The 21452-nt window shown below is 44.7% G+C and overlaps 1 protein-coding gene across 1 annotated transcript in view; it reads left to right on the top strand.

Moving 5' to 3' along the window:
* dnah5 (dynein, axonemal, heavy chain 5) overlaps positions 1-21452 on the top strand; it is a gene marked incomplete at its 5' end in the record, with an annotated part of 130147 nt that overhangs the window by 28570 nt on the left and 80125 nt on the right. Inside the window, 15 exons of the mRNA XM_080768878.1 lie at positions 1300-1442; positions 1852-1928; positions 2295-2419; positions 3867-4102; positions 4756-4974; positions 5535-5597; positions 6114-6352; positions 7404-7551; positions 8470-8562; positions 9281-9480; positions 11028-11181; positions 11697-11860; positions 19042-19198; positions 20010-20222; positions 20626-20850. Coding sequence (XP_080625004.1) covers positions 1300-1442; positions 1852-1928; positions 2295-2419; positions 3867-4102; positions 4756-4974; positions 5535-5597; positions 6114-6352; positions 7404-7551; positions 8470-8562; positions 9281-9480; positions 11028-11181; positions 11697-11860; positions 19042-19198; positions 20010-20222; positions 20626-20850 — 2456 coding nt within the window. The remainder of the gene's footprint in view (positions 1-1299; positions 1443-1851; positions 1929-2294; positions 2420-3866; positions 4103-4755; positions 4975-5534; positions 5598-6113; positions 6353-7403; positions 7552-8469; positions 8563-9280; positions 9481-11027; positions 11182-11696; positions 11861-19041; positions 19199-20009; positions 20223-20625; positions 20851-21452) is intronic.

Raw genomic sequence — 21452 nt, 5'->3', positions numbered from 1 at the left:
AGTACTGTGAGAATCCCAAATGAAATGGATTGTTTTTGCTGCAGTGCTGCTTTCCCCAACGCAAACGTGAATATCCCCCACTTTCTATTTGTATCACACCTGGCAAGCGTCTTGAGCTTATTTGGGTATGAAAGGAGGGGAAATGATGATACAGCAGATGTAAATTGTATCCAGAATTATCTCACTGTACCTAAGATAGCAATATGCCAACTATGCACTGATCACACCTATACTTTTAAGACCAACATGCCAGATGAGCAAAACTGTGTCAGCTGGAAACAAGCAATGACAATTTATGCCACGTTGTGGAAGATACGGCCCTGTGTCTGTTTATCTCATTATATCCATCTTTCTCTGTCCCTATCTCTCATGGCTGCAATTCCCGTACCAGTCCATGCCCCTTCCGTACAATAAGGCATGTAACAGTATACAGATCATTGCCCACTACAGCACAGTTATGGTGTAATCAGATCTCCTTATTTCACAGATCAGCGGAGCATGGGGATATCTGAATGTGAACAGACAAAGTCACTGATAAATGTTCCATCGGTGGCTTTGGAAATAGGCATTTAAATATCAGACATTAAAGCATTAAACTCAAAACAACTTGAGCACATCAGTCCTTGCAACCCTTTAAATCATAATACACACTAGCTAGCATGAAGCTAATGTAGTGAAACACCGCGGATGATGATGGATGGAGAGAAATAAATGGGCTTGAATGATAGAACACAATACAGCGTTAAATGATGCATAGGATGCAGACATACTGTGACAATCTCCAACCAGATACTGGGATTCAGAGACATTGCATTTCTATCTGGACAGCCCTGGGTTATTTCACAGAACTTAACACAAAAACCTTTCTGATTTTAATGTTCTACGTATTTTAATTCCATATTTGAAAAGCAATGATGTCCACACACCGCCGACCCATAACAGACCCACCATTGATAGTCAATTTTAATATATATTCAAATTGGTGTGAATCCGTAAGGCTTTCGACGTCTCAGTTGTTCAATGATGCCTATTCCATAGTGCAAAAGTATTCAAAGAAAGGGTAGCAATGCAGGGCAGCAATACATTTTCTTTAAAAATTGTTGAATTCAGCCCAGTGTTACACATGTCCTTTATATATTCACTGCATTTACAACTAAAATATACAAACCAGACTCTAGTCCACCTTATTCACTGTGTTATTCTCCAATTTCACAATTACAGTAGATATTTATAACTTTATCCTTCTTTCTAAATCCATCACAAATTGCCTGCTTTCCTTTTCCTATGTTCTCCTTCCAGATGGAAGCACCTCAGACATCTCAGCATCTGTGGGTCAGACTCTACCCTTCCAAGCCAGGAACTACTACAAGAGTGTGTCAGAGAACAAGGAGATAGTCAAGTTGGTCTCTGTTCTCGGCACATCCCTCAACTCCACCAAGAAGGTACAGTACTGTACAGTGACGCTAGTACAGATGAGATTTTAAAAGGGACATTTTAATTACACATAATATTATAGTGTTTGGAACAACTATGAGTTCGTTACAAGGTGGATAGTTTAAAGGATTTTATGAAGAGTATACAGCAGCATAAATGCTTTAATTATTAACAGTGGGACATTTTGTTAACGGCATGACATCAAGGATCAGTTGTGTTTTGAGTTCCATGGCCACACATTGACCAGAATTGCCACGACATTCACATTTATTGCATGATAGTAGTTTCCATCCCCCGAGAATGACATGCAGGAAAAGGCTACATTCCAATGTGTTCCACATGGACAACTAAACATGTATTTCCAATGGCTTCTTTTTCTCACATGAACCGACCCTGTTTTATTTTATTGTTGCCTAGGAAGTGATGACAGCTCTTGAGCGTTTCAGTCGTTACCATCACATCTGGAAGCAGAATCGTGAAGACACCATCCAGAAGTATGGAGTGACTGATTATTGGTGCTTTACTTTATGAAAGAATGAATGCATTATTGACTGATCATTTTATTTTCTATGCTTGTAGCATAGGGGCGGCCATAGCTGAGTGGTCAGTGTGTTGATTTGTGACCCAGAGCAAGAATTTTAAACCCTAATTACTCCCCGAGCAGTTATAGGATGGGTAAATGCAGAGGACGAATTTCACACATACATATATACTAGCCTATACAGTGACAAGGAGTCACTGTAGGAGTCAAGTCACCAAGGAGTGGGGACTACATTATTGGATTATTTATTCAGTATTATAACACATTATTGACAATAAATGTGATCCAAAATAATATCGTTTTTCTGGTTTATTCGCAGGTTCAGTCAAGGGAGTCCTCTTCTCTCAGAGTTTGAGAGCCAGATCATTTACTACAGAGATCTTGAACTGGAAATCAATGCTGAAGCCGAGTTCCTCACTGTTGGAGCTTTGGCCTTGTACACAGGTTGGATAAAGATGCTTGACTGTCCTTCAATATTTGTCTGTCTCCAGCCTTTCCAGCCCTAGATCTAAATCCAAAATGTAGTTTTTCATCCTGAGACCCAGGCTTATAAAGACATATTTCATTTATTATTCGTTTTTTACACTGAAAAAATGATTTACAATATTATATTATTATATAATAGATTAACAACAATGAACATCTAATTTACTTGAATATATATATATATTTATGAATGTATAATATATTATACATTGTTATGATTTTACTGTACTAAATCATGATATAATAGTTCCCAATACACTCAACATGTTCAATTTAATATCTTTATTTATAGCTTAGATGCGATTGTGTGGTACAGAATAACTCCCGTGGTAATGACTGATTTAACAGTCGTAGGTTGATATCAATTATAGTGCCACGTAGAAGACAACAAAAAGACTAGAGAGGAGGGCCTATCAATTATTTATAGTTAAACTGAAATATAGCCTGGCTCTCACTTATACTGTGTAAGACGACCTTTGTTTTGGCCCACGACACATTGTTTTGGCCCATGGACATAATTTGGAAAGTCTTACAGACTGTGATCCAATGCTTAGAGCAGTGGTTCTCAAACACCTTTTTTTGCCACGTGCTTGAAAAGCGCCTGGACTACATTTGCTACTACCACCTCTAGTAGCGACCGACGAGTGGACACTTTTTCATGATTGGCTGCCTCGTCTCTAGGCTGCCTCTAACCAAATGGGAGGCTTGCCCGTAAAACCCATAGTTTAAACGGCATAAAACCCATAGTTGTTCATAAACAAGAGCTTTCTGCACTCGGCCGTTATGACTGAGTCATTCTTGTTTCCTTTTGAACAAAAGGACTACCTCACCTGCCCAAAACAGTATTTAGTATAAGAAGTTAAGAACACATAACACAGTAATTTCTATCTTGTATTTTATTTAAAATAAATATTGAAAGCTTTACTTGCTCAAAACGAGAGAGATTGGCCAGGGGCCGGCCTAGCGGTCCAGGCAGCATAACAATGTGTTGCGGGTTTGAGTCTCGATCCCGACGAACTTTGCTGTGTGTCTTCCGCCCTATCTCTCTCCCCGTTTCCTGTCAAGCTACTGTATATCTATCAATAAAGGCAAAAAAGCCCCCCACCAAAAAAATATATGAGAGCTATTACCAGCAGAAGTACTGTATATTGCGGGATTTTGGGGGACACTACCCACAGCCTGGTTTAGCTTTGTTGCTCATTCCACGATTGCACAGTCCTTACAAGTTATACCTTGTTGTAAAGGTGACTAATTAACAATAACAATGATATGAAATGCAATGGTATTATTGAATGGGAAAAATAATCGACCCACATTCATTTTCCATTTCCTGAGCACTGATGAATGTACCTACAGTGTAAAGTTAGTTTTCTCTGTGTGTAAACGTAGTTTTGTCTCCTTCCAGCGGACCTGAAGATGTCTCTAAGTGCAGAAACCAAGAGCTGGATGGTGGATTATGGTCTGCACTGTAACAAGAAGTATCGCTCAGAAATGGAACAGATTTTCACCTTCGTGGAGGAAGCAGGGAAAAAACTTAACCGACAGATCAAAGACTTGGATGACATCCGCATCGCCATGGCATCACTCAAAGAGATCAGAGAGCACCAGATATCTATGGATTTCCTAGTGGGCCCAGTAGAGGTACAGCAATCGTATTTTATTCTTCAACCTTTCAGATATTGATGTTGGTTATTTACACAAGAGACTGGAAACATTCATTAATTCACTCAAGATTGATTTATTCTCAAAATCCGTAGTAATTAAGCTCATTTGCAGTTGAGTAATACAATGCATTCAACAACATCAGTGTTGTTACAATACAATACAATACAATACAATACAATACTACCGGTAAATAAAGGCAGTTACAGATAAGAAACCAGATTTTAATAAATCTTAAAGCAATTAATATAATTCGGGAAACCTGTTTAGTCACCAGCTGGGTTTTAAAACAACTCGAGGGTACTGGAGTGTTTAATCTCAATGTAGAAGCTAAATGCAGATTTACCAAGTTCAGAGCGGACCTTAATGTACACAGTGTGAGGCAATTACTTAAACAGCAGGTGCAGTCAATAAATAATATGAAGCCTGACTTCATATGGAAACATTGATAATGCCCATGATGCAGCACTGCAGGAAAATAGCATCTGTCTTTGATCAATGAAGATTTGGTGAACGTGTTTGGCCAGTATTTCCATGTGCTCGGTAGACCTAAACGATGTTGCTTGCCAGCTTGAAGCCTGTCTTATGTCCACTTACCTCAAAATTAATTTTCCATCCCACCTCCCTTTCAGGAGTCCTACGCCATGCTCCATAAATATGAGCTGTCAGTGGTGAAGGAAGAGGCGGAGAAGGTGGACACGCTGCGCTACACCTGGGAGAAGCTGCTGTCCAGAGGCACGGAGGTGCAGAATGAGCTGGTGGCCCTGCAGCCCAACTTCAGAGGAGAGCTGATCAGCAATGTGGAGACCTTTGTGGAAGACTGCCAGCACTTCTACCAGGAGTATGATAAGGTTGGAAGGAAGGCATACAAAAATAAAAACACATTTAAAATGCTTGTTTATGTCCACATACACAACAAATTAGGAAAGGGAATAAATCCTGGCATATTTTAAGATGATGGTAGGCTATCATTACAGATTTGACAGGAAATGCACCCAAGCATTTCCCTACAGCAATGTATCAATCAACCTATCACTATATTATATATTATATATTAACATAGCAGAGATGGTCGTGTCTTCTCCAGATTTGGCGGCTACCCATTGTTAAATTCTCCTTCTTGTACAATCTGACCTACTGAAATCATCTTACGACCAACTTTGCACATATCCTAGGCTACTAGATATAAAAACCAGCCTAAAGCTGTGAGATTGCAGTCTTTTGCACATGCACACACACACACACACACACACACACACACACACACACACACACACACACACACACACACACACCACAAATAGCATATTAATTCCCCTCCCAGTCGTTCATGTTAATTTCAGTGCATAATTAATATGGCCTTATGGGTCTAGTTTTTAACTGCATATATTGCCTTCATTCTTTCATCTAGGATGGCCCTATGGTTGTGGGGCTAGCTCCTCAAGATGCCAGCGATAGGCTCATCATGTTTCAGGTATGTGGATAACCATCTAGTATGGGGCTGCAACCATAGATTATTTTTGTTATTCTATCGATTGCATTTTCAATTAATTAAATAATTGAGGGGGACTGGGGAAGTGATCATTGTTGTAATAATTTTATATATCAATAAATCTGGAAAATGTTGAATATATTGATTTGTCTGATAAACCACTTAATTAAGTTGACTGCCATTGACGAGTATACTTGTCATTTAAGGGTTTTTATTAAGTTGAATGATCAAATAAAATTAAAATGACCATCAACAAATGAATGGCTCTAAGTTGCTAGGAGACCAATAAAACCGTAAATGAACTGGAAGAGAAAAGTCTGTTTCCATCGGCCTCAATGTAAAATGCATTTACAGTATCTCTGATTCTTTTCCCAGATTTTGGGTCAAAACAAGCTTTATTCACGGCCCACAACTAAAGAACCGATCACAGTTACAAAATGTAAAATATAAAGAGTTTGTTTATCTATAAACAAACCTGATAACCTTTCTCCATTTCAGAATCGCTTTGACAACCTGTTCAGGAAGTACATCACCTATACGGGTGGCGAGGAGCTGTTTGGACTTTCTGTTACCCAGCATCCTCAGCTGTTAGAAATCAGGAAGCAGTTGACACTGCTGCAGAAGTTGTACGGCCTGTACAACAATGTCATCGAGACAGTCAATGGTTACTATGACATTCTGTGGGTTGACATCCAGATTGAAAAGGTCAACACTGAGCTTCAGGATTTCCAGACTAGGTAAGAAAAGAGGTGTATTTACACATGGGACAGAATTACCACATGAACCCTGTTTTGTCCCTATTTTGGGCATGATCTAGGATGGCGAACATTTGGTGAAAATAGCAGATCCAAGAACAAAGTATATAGGGTATAAATTGTTAAACATACTGGTCTATAATCATGACAAATATGTCTGTAGTAATTGTTTCAATGATGCCCATTGTGATTCCTTTCGATTATGCCCCCTCACGCAGCTTAGAGTATATTCCATTGTAAACCAATCCATCAGCTGAGTGAGGTGAACAGAAATGAAGTGAACAGAGAAACTTTAATCTGTTTTTCAAGTGTTTTTTTTCCCATGATATTATGGCATTATGACATTCTAGCGCGTTCACACAGCATCACACCATATCACAACACCACACACCCAGAATTTTACATCACACCATATTACACCATCACGTGACCAGAAGTTAATATTAAACAACATACGTAGGAACAAAGGAAGCAGAGTAGAAGAAGAAGTGTTGCTGTGTAGAGGAGAAGAAGAAAGAGAACCTTTGCCGTGTCTCTTTTCACCTCAATATCACCTCACGTCATGGCCTGATGTCTGGGCCTGCCCCTGAAGCTATATAGTGTAATGTGTTTCATTGAGTTGCATGAATGCTCCGAAGGATTTCAATCTCTCTATACCCATTGTCTTCATCTGTGGGCTCTGTCCTTTAATGTGGCCTTTGCTTTGTGCCCATCGCACTGGAAATGTAAGAAGATAATGACGTCTGACAGAAGAAAATAAGAAAATAGATATTCCAGTCTAAGGAAGAAAGTATTCTTGCCATTGTGAGCTACTGTGTGGTTAGCCTTTATGTTACCTTTTGCTCTTTTGCTATGATATCTGCCTAATTAAATAACGTCCCATTGGACACATGTGCTGCTAGGCACATAACACACACACACACACACACACACACACACACACACACACACACACACACACACAGCTTCTCTTAGTGTGAGTTAATAGTAAATGATACATTTTAAAGCCTCTTCTAATCACTTGTAATTACAGATGTCGTAAGTTGCCCCGTGCCCTGAAGGAGTGGCAGGCCTTTTTAGACCTGAAAAAAACTATTGATGATTTCAATGAGTGCTGCCCCTTGTTGGAGCTGATGACCAACAAGGCCATGATGAGCCGCCACTGGAAGAGGATCACTGAGGTGACGACCACAAATACTGTTCACTGATGTGACATTTTCATGTGTTATTGTCTCTGCCAGGCCGAAGGCATGGCCGAGACTCTGTCCATACACCGGCCCGTCCGTGTGTGATATTTATTCCTGCAAATTGTATCCAAATCTGTACACGTGATCTCTATAGTCACCTATGATCAAGACGGATCTGTTAGATTTTTCATTTCCATCCTGATTAGGCTAAGATTGATCTAATGTTTTTGAACAAAATGCCACAAATCATGAACGCAGTGTCTGTCCAGTTGCGGTGAAACTTTGCACGCACATTCGCACTATGTTGAGGAACAAATGCCACCCTTTTAACATTGACCTATTATAGAGGGTATGCGCATGCATAAAGTGAATGGCAAATCGAGTGGCAAAGTGAATTTAATGTCGTTTAACATTGTAATGCAATCAGATAGGACTTTTCTGTTTGGATGTATGGGCTGTTTTTTGACACATCAATCAAAGACAGGCATTCCCACAAAACTTCCGGGTATGATGATGATGATGATGTCATGTGCATACCCTCTATAGCACCACTAGGAAGACGCTTAAAAAGAAAATAATAATATATATATAATATAATATATATATAATAATAATATATTATATATATATAGTTACTCCTACAAATTTTGTCCAAACATCACTCAAAATCTGTACACATTATCTAATGTCACATTATCTAGTGAAGTGATGAAGTCGGATTTGTCAGTTTTTTCATGTTCCATCCTTATTGGCACATTCCGATTTCCGAAGCCCGAACATTGTTGGCCCACAATAACCTACATGACCTGTTGGAGAACATTTCTTCTAGTTCTGTATGCAATTTGTTTAATGGCTGCTGTGTAACAGCCTAATTTGTAACTTTATAATTTAAATGTGTGTTTGTTGGGTCAGGTGACTGGGCATAGCTTTGAGGTGGAGAGTGACGCATTCAAACTGCGTAACATCATGGAGGCTCCGCTTCTAAGGTACAAGGAGGAGATTGAGGTAAGTGTGGAAAGGTCTTACACAACTACTATTGCTCTGTGGTGCTTTTTTATTTATTATATTTTTTTTTACATGGATTCTATGCTACTAATATCTAAGGAGGATAATAAGCAACATAAGAATAATCTGGAAAGGTGACTATTGATTTTGACTTATCTCACTAGGTATCGACAAATCAAGTGAAAATAAAAAGAAAACACTTCATGAATATGAATGTGCAATTAAGTAATTTCTGACAACTATCTAATACTTGTCTAATTTAAGGACTACCGGTAATACTAAATTAGAAGACTGTAAAGTCACAAATGTTGTTTTCTTTATGTCAGCCTTTCAATCTTTTAGTAAGGTGGAGCTTTTGGCATCAGTTAGATATGTGATTAAATCCTTGTGGGCTCCTTCATTCAGGCTTTTAAACCAACTATATAAACAGTTATGTGGCAAGTTTATATTATGCTTTTAAAATCCAACAGACATCTTTATGGTGAGGTGAGTGAATCATGATGAGGAACGTGCTATTTCAGTATATGCGGCTTCCGAAGTTTGTAGTCGTAATATTAGTAGTGCCTAAGCCATAAGGTGGAGGTAGATAGACTGTAGACATAATAAAATATCCTGTACTGTTTTTTTTTTTTAATGCTCTAGTGACTTGCAATTAAATGACTGTATATTTGATTAATATGGGTGTTTGCTGTCTGTCCTGTGCGGGTTTCTTCCGCAGGACATTTGCATCAGTGCAGTGAAGGAGCGGGACATTGAACAAAAGCTGAAGCAGGTCATCGCCGAGTGGGACAACAAGACTTTCACCTTTGCTGTCTTCAAGACCCGCGGGGAGCTGCTCCTGAGAGGCGACAGCACATCAGAGATCATTACCAGTATGGAAGACAGCCTGATGATGCTAGGCTCACTTATGAGTAACAGGTACATGAACAACGTCGTAGGACATCCTACTGGGAACAGCATTATTAGGTTGAGATTTGTGTTACAGTAAAAGAGCAGCGTGGATTGATTTTTCTTGTCCCGCTAGTTCTGACGCTCTAAGCATTTGTTGGGCATCTACATCTACACGAACACAATTGGCGTGGGGAGGGTGATAATTGTCACTGCATGTAATCTTACTGGCTGGCGTGTCACCTGTTTTTGGGCGGGAGGAGTAGGACGAAGGCCCTATGTCCTCCTGGTGGTGGCTTCTCACTGGCAGGTGAGTCAGTAGGTGACAACACAGAAATTTGTGTGGGGAGGAATTAATTGGCATAACATTTTGCCATTTGTTTAAAGGTCCCAATTGTGCCGGTGTCTTACCCCTTATCAGTAAACTTATTTTCGTTTTCTTTTTTTTACTATTTTAAAAAACCTACACCAAATCTCTTCCGGAAAAGAAATCACATAGTGTCGCTTCACTTTCTAATATGTTGCTTCACTGTAGTGAAACAACAAAAGTATTTCTGTGATATAGAGAATTAGAGATGATTCTTTTCTGCATTAATTGATTATTTAATTGACTATATTTGGCTGTAGCGGAATGCACTGTCCTGCATATAATTGGCTGCTTATCTCAGACTAGAATTGCCTCCTACACCTTCAATCACACATTGAATCAACACTGCTTCTAATTAAGCACATCTAATGGCTAAAACACCTACAGCATAAAAAAACAAAAAAGGCAGGTCTTGGCCCGGGCAGCTAGTGTAGCGGTCCAGGCACCTAGGCTGACGGCGTGTCGCGGGTTCGTGACGACCTTTGCCGCGTGTCACCTCTCTCCCCATTTCCTGTCACCATACTGATAATTTCCCTCTATAACTAAAATCCAGGGTTTCTGAGGTACTACTATCAATAACTTGAGTAGCACAACTGTTACTGTTAAAATGCAGTAGTCTGATAAAGGTGGTACTGATTCAGAAAGCAAGGCTTACAGGAGTCAAAAAGGTTTGAGCACCACTGCTCTTAAGGTATTGCAGATTCAACTTTTTCATAGATTACATAGATAGCTTCAAAGACTTGTTTGACAGCACTATCATTGTGTAGTGTTGTGTTGGATTCATGTTAATACATGCATAAATGTTAATATTCCTCTCAGAAAAGGGAACGCAAAGATTAGGCTGACCCCCTGTAGTAACTCTGAGGACCCCTAGGGGCCCCGGACCCACGGTTGAAGACCCCTTACTTACAGTATGGCTCTTAAAATGCACCACAGAGTGGAGGAGGTGAAACAGATCAGAATTAGATGAATTGATACCGAGAAGAGGCAAAGTTAATTGGGCAATTCAGTTTACTGTAATTGCACCAACTATCACCTCACTCAGATAATGTTTTGCCCTGATCGTGTGTTACTGTAAGTATGCCTCCTCCGGGACGATGGCTAATACAAGCCATTATATAACTAGGTTTTATGTAATGTAATGTAATGCTTTCAGCCTGATGAAACATTATCGAGTGAACTTATACTTATCCTGACTGGACCTCTGCAGATACAACACTCCGTTTAAGGCCCAGATTCAGAAGTGGGTGCAGAATCTGTCCAACACCACAGACATCATTGAGAACTGGATGACTGTGCAGAACCTGTGGATCTACCTGGAGGCTGTGTTTGTAGGGGGAGACATCGCCAAACAGCTTCCTAAGGTACATTCAATTACACTGGGCTGAATTGGATTGAGTTTTTATCTATTATAGATTTTGTGATCCCAAGTGAAAATTAGGTTTAGGTGACGCACGCACGACCGCACACATGCACACACACAGCTTGCATTGTATTGTTCTCTCTTTAACCAAACCTGAAATAATGTGGTTTTTGTGTGTGTTTTTAATGGGAAATAAGGTTTATGGCTAGTGCATCAAAGTTAAGAACCGTCTGGCATTATTCAGTGTTGTTTTATTCCATAGCTTCAGAAATACATTGAACATTGTCATGCATACCAAATATAGTGTTGTTAAATGAAAGTGGGTAACTTGCATATTTACTGATGCAGCACATTATTCAGTTAACACATAGCCTAATATATTAAATTCCTCAGTGTTAATCTAAATCTGATTGTACAAATGTAACCAGATGGACCTGTAAGGGTTAGAATTTGATAAAGAGCTGTACCACACAAATCAGATGTGAGCAGCTAAACTAATGTACCCAACTGCTTTAGGAAGCAAAGCGGTTCTCCAACATCGACAAGTCATGGGTGAAGATCATGTCACGTGCCCATGAGATGCCCAATGTGGTGCAGTCATGTGTGGGAGACGAGACCATGGGACAACTGCTTCCTCACCTCCTTGAGCAGCTGGAGATCTGTCAGAAATCACTCACAGGGTGAGTGGGAAACATCATTCACAACAAAACAGAAATAATCACTCTCAAGCCATCGTAAACAAGCTGACAGAATAGACATATAATTACAGGATATACTTTTCTTTTACACTGTGAAACTTCGGGTTACTTCAGTAACCTCAGTTGTATAAGTGACTCGAAGAAGAGAGTCATATGGGTCCGAGACACTTGGTGGCGCTGGAGCACAGAACAAAACATAAACTCACGAGCTAATTTATTGGTTCGTGGAGCTGTCACTCAAGGCGGCGCCTCCGGTCCTGACCCGCAGGTATAAAACCGGTGGGCGTGAACGCCGAGTCATTCCTATCAACCATTTTTCTGCCGCCTGCCAAAGCAGACGGGCAGTTCAATGACTCTCTTCTTCGAGTCACTTATACAACTGAGGTTACTGAAGTAACCCGAAGTTGTCTAAAGTGCCTCTCTCGAAGAGAGTCATATGGGTCATCATAAAACTCCCGTATGATCACCCCGGCTGACAGGACCGCTCCACGGTCCCCCTTTTTCCAGAGAGACGTCACGTGAATGTGCGTCCCTCCCGCAAGGGAGACTGAGAAGGTTTTTAAAGGCCAGGGGCCAGAAGGGACCTCTTGACCAAAACAAAAAACAGTCAGACTTCCTGACTCAAATGGGCGGCAACCCCCAGGACTGCATGTCCCAGGGTTGCAGGGGCCACATCCAGGTTATAAACGTGGCGAAGGTCGACGGAGACGACCAACTCGCCGCAGCGCAGACATCCTGAATCGGGACACCCCTGGCCAAGGCCCAGGATGCAGACAAACCTCTTGTAGAGTGTGCACGTAGACCCTCTGGGGGTTCAGAACCACACGAGGTATAGGCTAACCTTATAGCCTCCATAATCCACTGCGAGAGTCTTACTTTCAAAATGGGTTTACCCTTCCACTGGGAATCCCAGGCTACAAAGAGCTGCTCACCCAGCCTGAAGGGGGCAGTCCTTGACCTGTAGACTTTCAGGGCCCTCATAAGACAGAGACAATGTAGTCTCCTATCCTCCACCGAAGAGAAGGGAGGAGGATGGAAGGCCGTGAGATCCACAGGCGAGCAGCCCGAGGGAAAGGTCTTAGGTAGAAATGAAAGGTTCGGCCTGAGCGTGACCCTGGTGTCATTACCACTGAATCTCAAGCAGCCGCTGCTCATTGAGAGCACGTGCAAGTCACCAGCCCGCTTTGCTGTCGTCAGGGCGACAAGCAAAACGGTTTTCAGAGAGAGGAACTTCAGGTCCACCGTTTCCAGTGGCTCGAAGGAGTCTCTCATCAAGGAGTCCAAGACTATCGTCAGGTCCCACGAGGGGACCAGAGATCTGGCGACTGCTCTGAGGCGCGCAACTCCTTCCATGAACTGACGGATCAGCAGGTGTTCACTGAATGGTCCGTTGTTCATACCAACCTGATAGGCCGCTACGGTCGCCAGGTTGATCTTGACTGAGGAGAGACCAAGACCCCTGTCCAAGAACTCCTGTAGGAAAATCAGAATGTGTCTCACAGACGCCTGAAAAGGGAAGACCTCTTCCTGTCTGTCCGAGCACCAACGCTCAAACACAAGCCAGGCAGTGTTATAACGTCGTCTGGTGGAGGCAGCCCTGGCACCAAGGATCGTCTCTACGACATTTGGAGGCAGGCCAATCGCTTCTAGCGACGCCCCTTCACGGGCCAAACCCAGAGATCTAGGTCCTGAGGACGTGGGTGAAAGATCTCTCCTCCGGCCTGGGTCCGCAGGTCCCTCCACAGAGGAAGCTGCCATGGTTCTTTGAACAGGAGAGGGACTATGTCCTGTCTCCAAGATCCCCAGGCTGGAGCTACTAGTAGCAGCTCTGATCCCTGATCCCGCACCCTGGCTAGGACATGCGGAATCAGTTCCAACGGGGGAACGCATAAAACAGAGAACACAGGCGAGAGGACCGAAGTCCCCCCTGCCTGTTGATGTAACAAACCGTCGTGGTGTTTTCGGAAACGAACCAGGACGTGGTGACCTCTGAGGAATTGTTCGAATTCTCGGAGTGCCAGGAACACTGCCAGTAGTTCCAAGTAGTCGATGTGGGAGGAGCGTAATGCGGCATCCCACACGGCCCTGGCCATCCTCCCGTCGTGGGTGGCGCCCCAACCGGAGAGGCTGGCGTCGGCGGTGACCAACCTCCTGACTGTGGGGAGACCCCTCGGGACCCCCTCCGTCAGAACACCTCTGTTCGACCACCATTACAGAGCTAGAGTGCAGTTCGAGGACACTGTCACTCTGGTCGAAAGTGCGTGTAGATCGCTGACCCTCTTAGCGGACGTCAGGGCGACCAGGAGGGCTGGCTTTAGTGTAAGACATTTCAGGTCAGCCGTCTGCAGTGGCTCGAAGGGCTCATTGTTTAGAGCCCTGAGGACTAGAGACAGATCCCAAGAGGGGACCAGGGGTCTGTCGACCCTGTGTACCCTGCGTACGCCCTTCACAAACCGTTTTGCCAGCGGATGTCTCCATACTGTCTGGTCGTTAACGCCCATTTGGCAGGCCGAGATGGCTGCTAAGTGGGTTCTCACTGAGGAGAGGCCTAGACCTCTGTCTAGGAACTCCTGCAGGAATGTCAGGGCGTAAACTACTGAAGCTTGGAATGGGATAACCTGGTTAGGTCGTTCTGAGCACCACTGCTCGAACACACCCCAGGCTGTTTCGTAGCGGGTCATTGTCGACTGGGCTCTGGCCTTCTGAATCGTTGCGACAACATTCGGAGGGAAACCGGCCTCAGTCAGCATTAGCCTCTCACGGGCCAGACCCATAGGTCTAGGTCCTTGGGGCAAGGGTGGAAGAGGGATTTCAGCCAACGCTGAAAAGGCCTCATATGGAGTCTGTCCAGACCTACCAGAGAGATGGCCGAGGCCATGAGTCCGGCCATCCGTAGACACGTACCCAGTGGAAGTGTGCGGCCTGTCTTGCACATGGTCACGCACTTCAGGAGGTCGTTGACCCTGTCCCGACTCAGCGGAGCCCTGTAGGAGACAGAGTCCAGAGTGATGCCCATGAAATCCGTGGATTGGGTAGGCATGCTCTTGGCTAGGTTTATCCTGAAACCCAGTGAGGTCGCATGGGACACGACCCGAGTCGTGTTCCTCGCGGCCTCCTCTGCTGAATCCGAACATAGGAGACAGCCGTCTATGTAACTGGACACCAATAGACCCAGAAGTCTCAGGGGTGCCAGAGCGGCCTCCGTACAGCGGACGGAACACTCTGGGACTGAGGGACATCCCGAATGGAAGGACCGTGTACTCATAAGCCTTTTCTTGGAACCCAAACCGCAGGAACTTCCTGTGAGGTGGGTAAATAGGGATGTGGAAATAGGCGTCTTTTAGATCTATGGATGTGAGCCAGTCGCCTGGGCGTATGGAGCGCACCAGAGACTCAGCCGTCAGCATCTTGAACTGAAAAGACTTGAGGTGCCTGTTGAGTATCCGCAGGTCCAGGATGGGACGTAGACCCCCCCCCCCCCTTTTTCTTGACCAGAAAGTAGCGGGAGTAGAGCCCGCTGCGACGCTGGGCCAAGGGTACCTCTCTGACGGCATCCTCCTCCAGCAAGGAAGCTATCTCCTGTTGGAGAATCAGACCCTCCGGACCCCCGGCGTTGGTGAAGATGACCTCTGAAAACGCTGGGGGTGTTCTGGCGAACTGGAGTCTGTAGCCCTTCGCTATGGTGTTGAGGATCCACGGGGATGCTCCGCACCACTCCCACTGTGCCAGGTGCTTGGCTAGTGGGTTCTCTCCGGCTATGGGAGGCACGCCCCGCCTGGGGGTAGTGTTCCCTAGCATGTCGGAGAAAATTGGGCATGACCCGTCTCCCCAGTGGCGTTTTGGTACGCCACTGACCTTATGCCCTGCCCCACTGCGTCGGGGGGGGCCCATGGGGCCCCCGTGGCAGTGGGTTCATGTCCCCCCCTCCGTGGATATTGTTTTGTTGTCTTTTTTGTATTGTGGCATAGCCTGTACTACAGACAAAAAATGCTGTACTTGTGCAAACAATATCGAGGGACCTGGCTACAGGGACGCCCAGGACGCCCACCTGTGCCATGGTCCAGAAGCGCATTGCGGGCGGACTGGACGTGCAGTCCGAGACTGCTACGTCCGGTGCTGGGCCCGGCGCATGGGGGGAGGGTAGGGAGTGTGTTACTTCGGCTGCTGGTCAGGGCCTCGCAGCCTGGACGCTGCACCTCCACGTTGAGGGTGATCCTCTCGAGTGCGCCTCTGAAGAGGCCTCCGGGGATGATAGCACCCTCGGAAAACTCTCTCTGGGCAAAGGGATCCAGACCAGGTGAGGCTTCCAGCCACCTAGCATGCTCTGAGGTGATGGAAGCGGTGGCCATAAGGCCGGTCAGGTCGGTGAGTCAGTACGTGAAGGTCACAATTTTCTCATGTAGGAGACGAACTCTAGCCAACTGTTCAGGAGTAGGGCCGTGGCCCCTCTCCTGAAGAAGGGAGCTCTGAAGCATTGAGAGCGTCGCGGGGTAGCCGGGAGAGTCATGGGCTCCTTCCAGCTAGCCGTGTAATGTGCTCTGAAAAACCTGGGACAGGGGAAGCGGTGGTCCCCCGACAGTGATTTTTGTCGTGTACATACTGTGCAGCTTGGCCACAGACCCACCCATGGTGGGGATCTGTGTCAAGAGCTTTTGCCTTTCTTTGGGGAGCGGTCCCGGTGTGCAGTCTGGGGCTGCTACACCCTGGACGGGGCCCAAGGCATGGGAAAGCGTCTGAGTACGCTCCTCCTGGAGACGGAGTTGCAGGGTCCGATCGGCCCCTCCAAAGACGCTGTGCCGGTCGTAATCCTGGCAGCCGTCACGTTGGCTGTTGGACAGCAACGTGAGGCATTCAGTGACCGTATGAGAGCAGCGTGAGACAATAGCCGAAGTAGCTCCGATGCTATGGCTATGTCATAGACGAGTTGGTGTGGCACCTTGAAAACAGCCTAACTGGAATGCTAAACATTCTAGGGTGGCGTCGGCCATCCAATGAGGTTGCTACTCCCGACCTCGAAAAGGTTAGCTAAACAGCTAAACAAACCTAGCTTCACAATGTACATACCTGTAATGTTGAGGGAAGCAGTCGGTTGTCGAGGGTCGTCACGTCGAGTGAGACTCGTGCCTTCGGCCGCTGCGTGAAGTAGTAGCAGTGTCGGTGGAGGCCTCCCGCTGGAGGGAGAGCAGCACCCAGAGCAAGCCGGCGAGGCCTGGCTGATGTCTTGGGTCTGGCTCCAAGGCCTGTTTACCAGTGAGGTGAAGAGCATGTGGAGCTTGTTGTTGGCGGTCCGAGCCGCCTTCCCGGCAGGGGAGGAGCCCAGGAAGGACTCGTCACGGTGTCTCTGAGACGCGTCGAGGTTGAGGGGTCTGAAGAGAGAGGACGAGGTGGTGGACTGACTAGATCCCGCTGGAGGGAGAGCAGCACCCAGAGCAAGCCGGCGAGGCCTGGCTGATGTCTTGGGTCTGGCTCCACAGGTCTGTTTACCAGTGCGGTGAAGAGCGTGTGGAGCTTGTTGTTGGCGGCCTTTATCACCCCCGCAGGCCATCTTGGGTGTTGGTGTAGCTTGAAGAAGGAACCAGCAGTCCAAGACATTGTAGAAGCACTTCACTTTTAAGTTATAATATAATATCATTATATAATAATAATATATACTATAACAAAATTGTTGTGAGGAAAAGCTGTCTGTAACTCACAAAACAGGATAAAAAGAAAAGTGGTGGTGGAGTAGAAGAGTAGGACTCGTGGTGCACCACTGGGAATTGGGGAGGGCTGTCGCCACCCCCGCAGGCCATCTTGGGTATTGGTTGTAGTCTGAGGAAGAATCAGTAGCCCAAGTGGAAACTTCTTTAGTCAAGAGGTTGTTACAAACCCTGTTGAAACAGAGCCTTGGAAGGGGTCCATCATCGTGGCCATCTGTAGCCATGGTGGAGATGGCTTGTTCCTTGTCTTATTCTCAAACCCCTTTTTTTTAATTTCATTTTAAGATATAAAAAAAAAATATATATTATTATTTATTTAGCACCACTACTAAATAAAAATATTTTTCTCACTTAACTCCCCTACTATAGAGGGTAACGTGAAGCGGAACACACACAGTGGTTAGCCTTCAGTCGACGGCTGAAGGCTACCCCACGTGTTGTTGCTGGCCCACCGTGTAATGGAGGGAGCCAGGGAGACCCTTTTCTTGTCCCCAATGCGGGGAAGGGTTGAGAGAGAGTGGGGAAGGGTTGAGAATGCGGCCCGTCTAGCCTGCGGTAGATGTAGACGCTTACAGCGCCTGATATTCCCAGGCGGTCTCCCATCCAAGTACTAACCAGGCCGGACCCTGCTTAGCTTCCGAGATCGGGCGTGTTCAGGGTGGTATGGCCGTAACGTACCGGTATGCCCGCCGTCACCGAGAGGTGTAGAAGCGAGGCTGCGGGCTGCGGCTAGGACTCAGATTAGTCAGCGACTAACGAGAGGCTAGCCGTGGAGAAAAGAAGCGGCAGCAAAGCTGAAGCTAAACCACAGACAGGCTAACGGAGCTAGCTAACAGCTAACAACGCTAGCTAGAGGGTAATGAGAGGGAAGACAGAACAACAAGCCGCCGGGCAGGCTCACTTGTGTTATGAGTCTTATTTGACTTATCTGCTTAGTAGCTCGTAGAGAGAAAACACCTTCTTGTGGCTGCGAATCCCCGCGGTACAAGTCGGTTTTAGACTCGTCCGTCTTTCGGGAAAATACAACTTCAACAGCCGGTGTGAACTTTGGTGTACTCGTTGTGCTGTGTGCATCCAAGCGCAGAAAAATGTAGGAATGACTCGGCGTTCACGCCCACCGGTTTTATACCTGCGGGTCAGGACCGGAGGCGCCGCCTTGAGTGACAGCTCCACGAACCAATAAATTAGCTCGTGAGTTTATGTTTTGTTCTGTGCTCCAGCGCCACCAAGTGTCTCGGACCCATATGACTCTCTTCGAGAGAGGCACTTTAGACAACTTCTGTTACTCCCTTTTTATATTGGAGTTTTTTGCTATACAAATTCCCAGTTGTTGTAATTTCCATAAACATGTTCTATTGTTTACATTAATGGCTTTACTCTGTTCTTCAGCTAATGTACATCATTCAAGAAACCAACCAGCATTCTGTTTCAGCTGTGATCAGATTGTTCTGTTCTTTCTTTCAGATACTTGGAGAAGAAACGGCTGCTGTTCCCTCGTTTCTTCTTCGTCTCGGACCCTGCCCTGTTGGAGATCCTAGGCCAGGCCTCTGACTCCCACACCATCCAGGCTCATCTACTCAACGTTTTTGACAACATAAAGTCTGTCCGCTTCCATGAAAAGGTACATCGTTTGGGATATGAGTCTGCACAAATTTCATTTTTTTGTATCTCACCAATAGGGAAATATGTAAATAAGTGAAACGAACCATGGCCATCGTTTGATCCACAGAAGCCTTATTTATACTATGTCACATGGCAGATATATAAGCTTACAGATTGCACCGCAACAATACACAGACTAAAAAAGTAAACATTAAGCAAGAGAGTCACTCAAACCATTATTGCACACTAGGAAAATGCTACATTTATTTGCAATTCTCCCTCACATTACTTACATACAAGGTCCTTATGCGGCAGCATGACAATTAAACGGATCGAAAATTTGTCTGTGAATATTTTGCATCAAACTATTATTTTGGTGAAACCTCATTCATACAGGTCAAAGCTTTTATTTGTGGTGAAAAACCAACCTTTCAAAAATAATAATTATCGCCACATAATATTCGCCTTCTGTGTACAAATTAGCCTGTTTAGATATTAATCTGGAAGATTTATTTCCAAGGGGCGGTTTACAAACAGATTCCAACGTCAGAGCAAAAAAGGCTCACTTTGAATAGTGGGCTCTGATTGGTCACCCACAACTAAGGGGTAAATGATTAATGTAATTCAAACTGCGGAGTGCCAGACCAATCTCCCCATGGACTTTTCCCCCCTGTGGCAGATTCGTCTGGTTTCCAGGCTAGATACAGATGAGTTTGAAAAGTAATAATACTACTACTAATAATAATAATAATAATAATTAAACAGTGCTGAAGGGCTTCGGTCTGTGATAAACAATAAAACGAAACAAGAAACCTAATTTCACTTCTCAGGTTTATGACCGTATCATGGCCATATCATCACGGGAAGGGGAGACCGTGGCTCTTGAGCGGCCAGTTTTAGCAGAGGGCAACGTGGAGGTGTGGCTCCATGCCCTGCTTAAGGAATCGCAGAGATCTTTGCACATGGTCATCCGACAGGCATCTGCTACCATCCAGGAGTCTGGCTTCCAGCTCATCGAATTCCTCGACTCCTTCCCTTCTCAGGTGAACATAATCACATTCAGATCAAATTTTGTGTCAAAAAGTGTATTTCATTTTGTGTTTAAACTGATCACATTGATATTATCCAGTATAAGGTAAGAATCAATTCAAAGTCAGATTTAGTTTTAATCATCAGCGTTGAGTCTCATCTTCATGCAGAGCTAGTGTTTTGCAGAAAGGAGTATTTACTGCATTTGCCAATGTGTACTGCCAATAATATAATAATGATATTGTCTTCTTGGCCTATAAAGATTATTCTCTATTGGAATCACTCTATCCATTAAATTCTAAGCTCTGTGCAGAATGGCGTAGGTCCAAATGGCCTCCAAAGTGCAATTTCAGTGTTGTGAGTTATGCGTAAAACAACTATGCATAAATCTCCAAGTGATCGCGTCCTTGTTTGAAGGTGGGCTTGCTGGGCGTCCAGATGATTTGGACAAGGGACTCCGAGGAGGCTTTGACCAACGCACGCTATGACCGGCGCATCATGGCCAAGACCAACCAGCTGTTCCTGGATCTGCTCAACACGCTGATTGACATGACCACCAGAGACCTAAGTGCTGTGGAAAGGACCAAGTATGAGACACTCATCACCATCCATGTCCACCAGAGGGACATCTTTGATGACCTGGTGAGTAGAGCAGGATGATGGATGACTACATTTGTTAGGTGTGTCCAGGAGCTTTCCGCCTGCGTTGTCCAAGCAGCCGACACCTTTCAGTGCACCTATACAAGTTTACTTTAGTGCACTGTTTCTTTATAAATTGCCTGCCAATTTAGTCTAAAAGTGTGTAGGACGTTTTTCAATCTACTTTTGCCTCACTATTATCCTTCTATTCCTCCCCTCTTTATCTTTTCTTCCCCTATTGGTTTGTTGAATGTTTTTCACATGGTCTCTCCTCTCTATGCTTTCTCTCACTAATATGTGCCGCCCTTCTTCTTTTCTCTCTTTGACTTCACCTACATTTGACATCTTATTTTTATCCCCCCCAAGTGCCTTTCTCCTCATCCCTGTATCTTCTCCATTCCTCCCTCTACGTTCTCTCAATCTTCCCTTCCCCCTCTGCCTCTGCCTCCCGTCATTTTGCTTTCATATTCCTGCTGGCCTGTCTTCAAGTCCACCTTATCTCTCTTTCACCTCATCCCCTCTAATCCTCAACTCCCATTACTTTCTTATTTGATTTGATTGATTTGATTTGCACAACAGTTTATATATACATGCATAATATGTAA

Source organism: Protomyctophum bolini, assembly GCF_963924005.1.
Source record: "Protomyctophum bolini genome assembly, chromosome: 7".
In the NCBI taxonomy this organism is placed as follows: Eukaryota; Metazoa; Chordata; class Actinopteri; order Myctophiformes; family Myctophidae; genus Protomyctophum; species Protomyctophum bolini.
The sequence above is the reverse complement of the archived record's forward strand: the minus strand, read 5'-3'. Positions and strand labels throughout refer to the sequence as shown.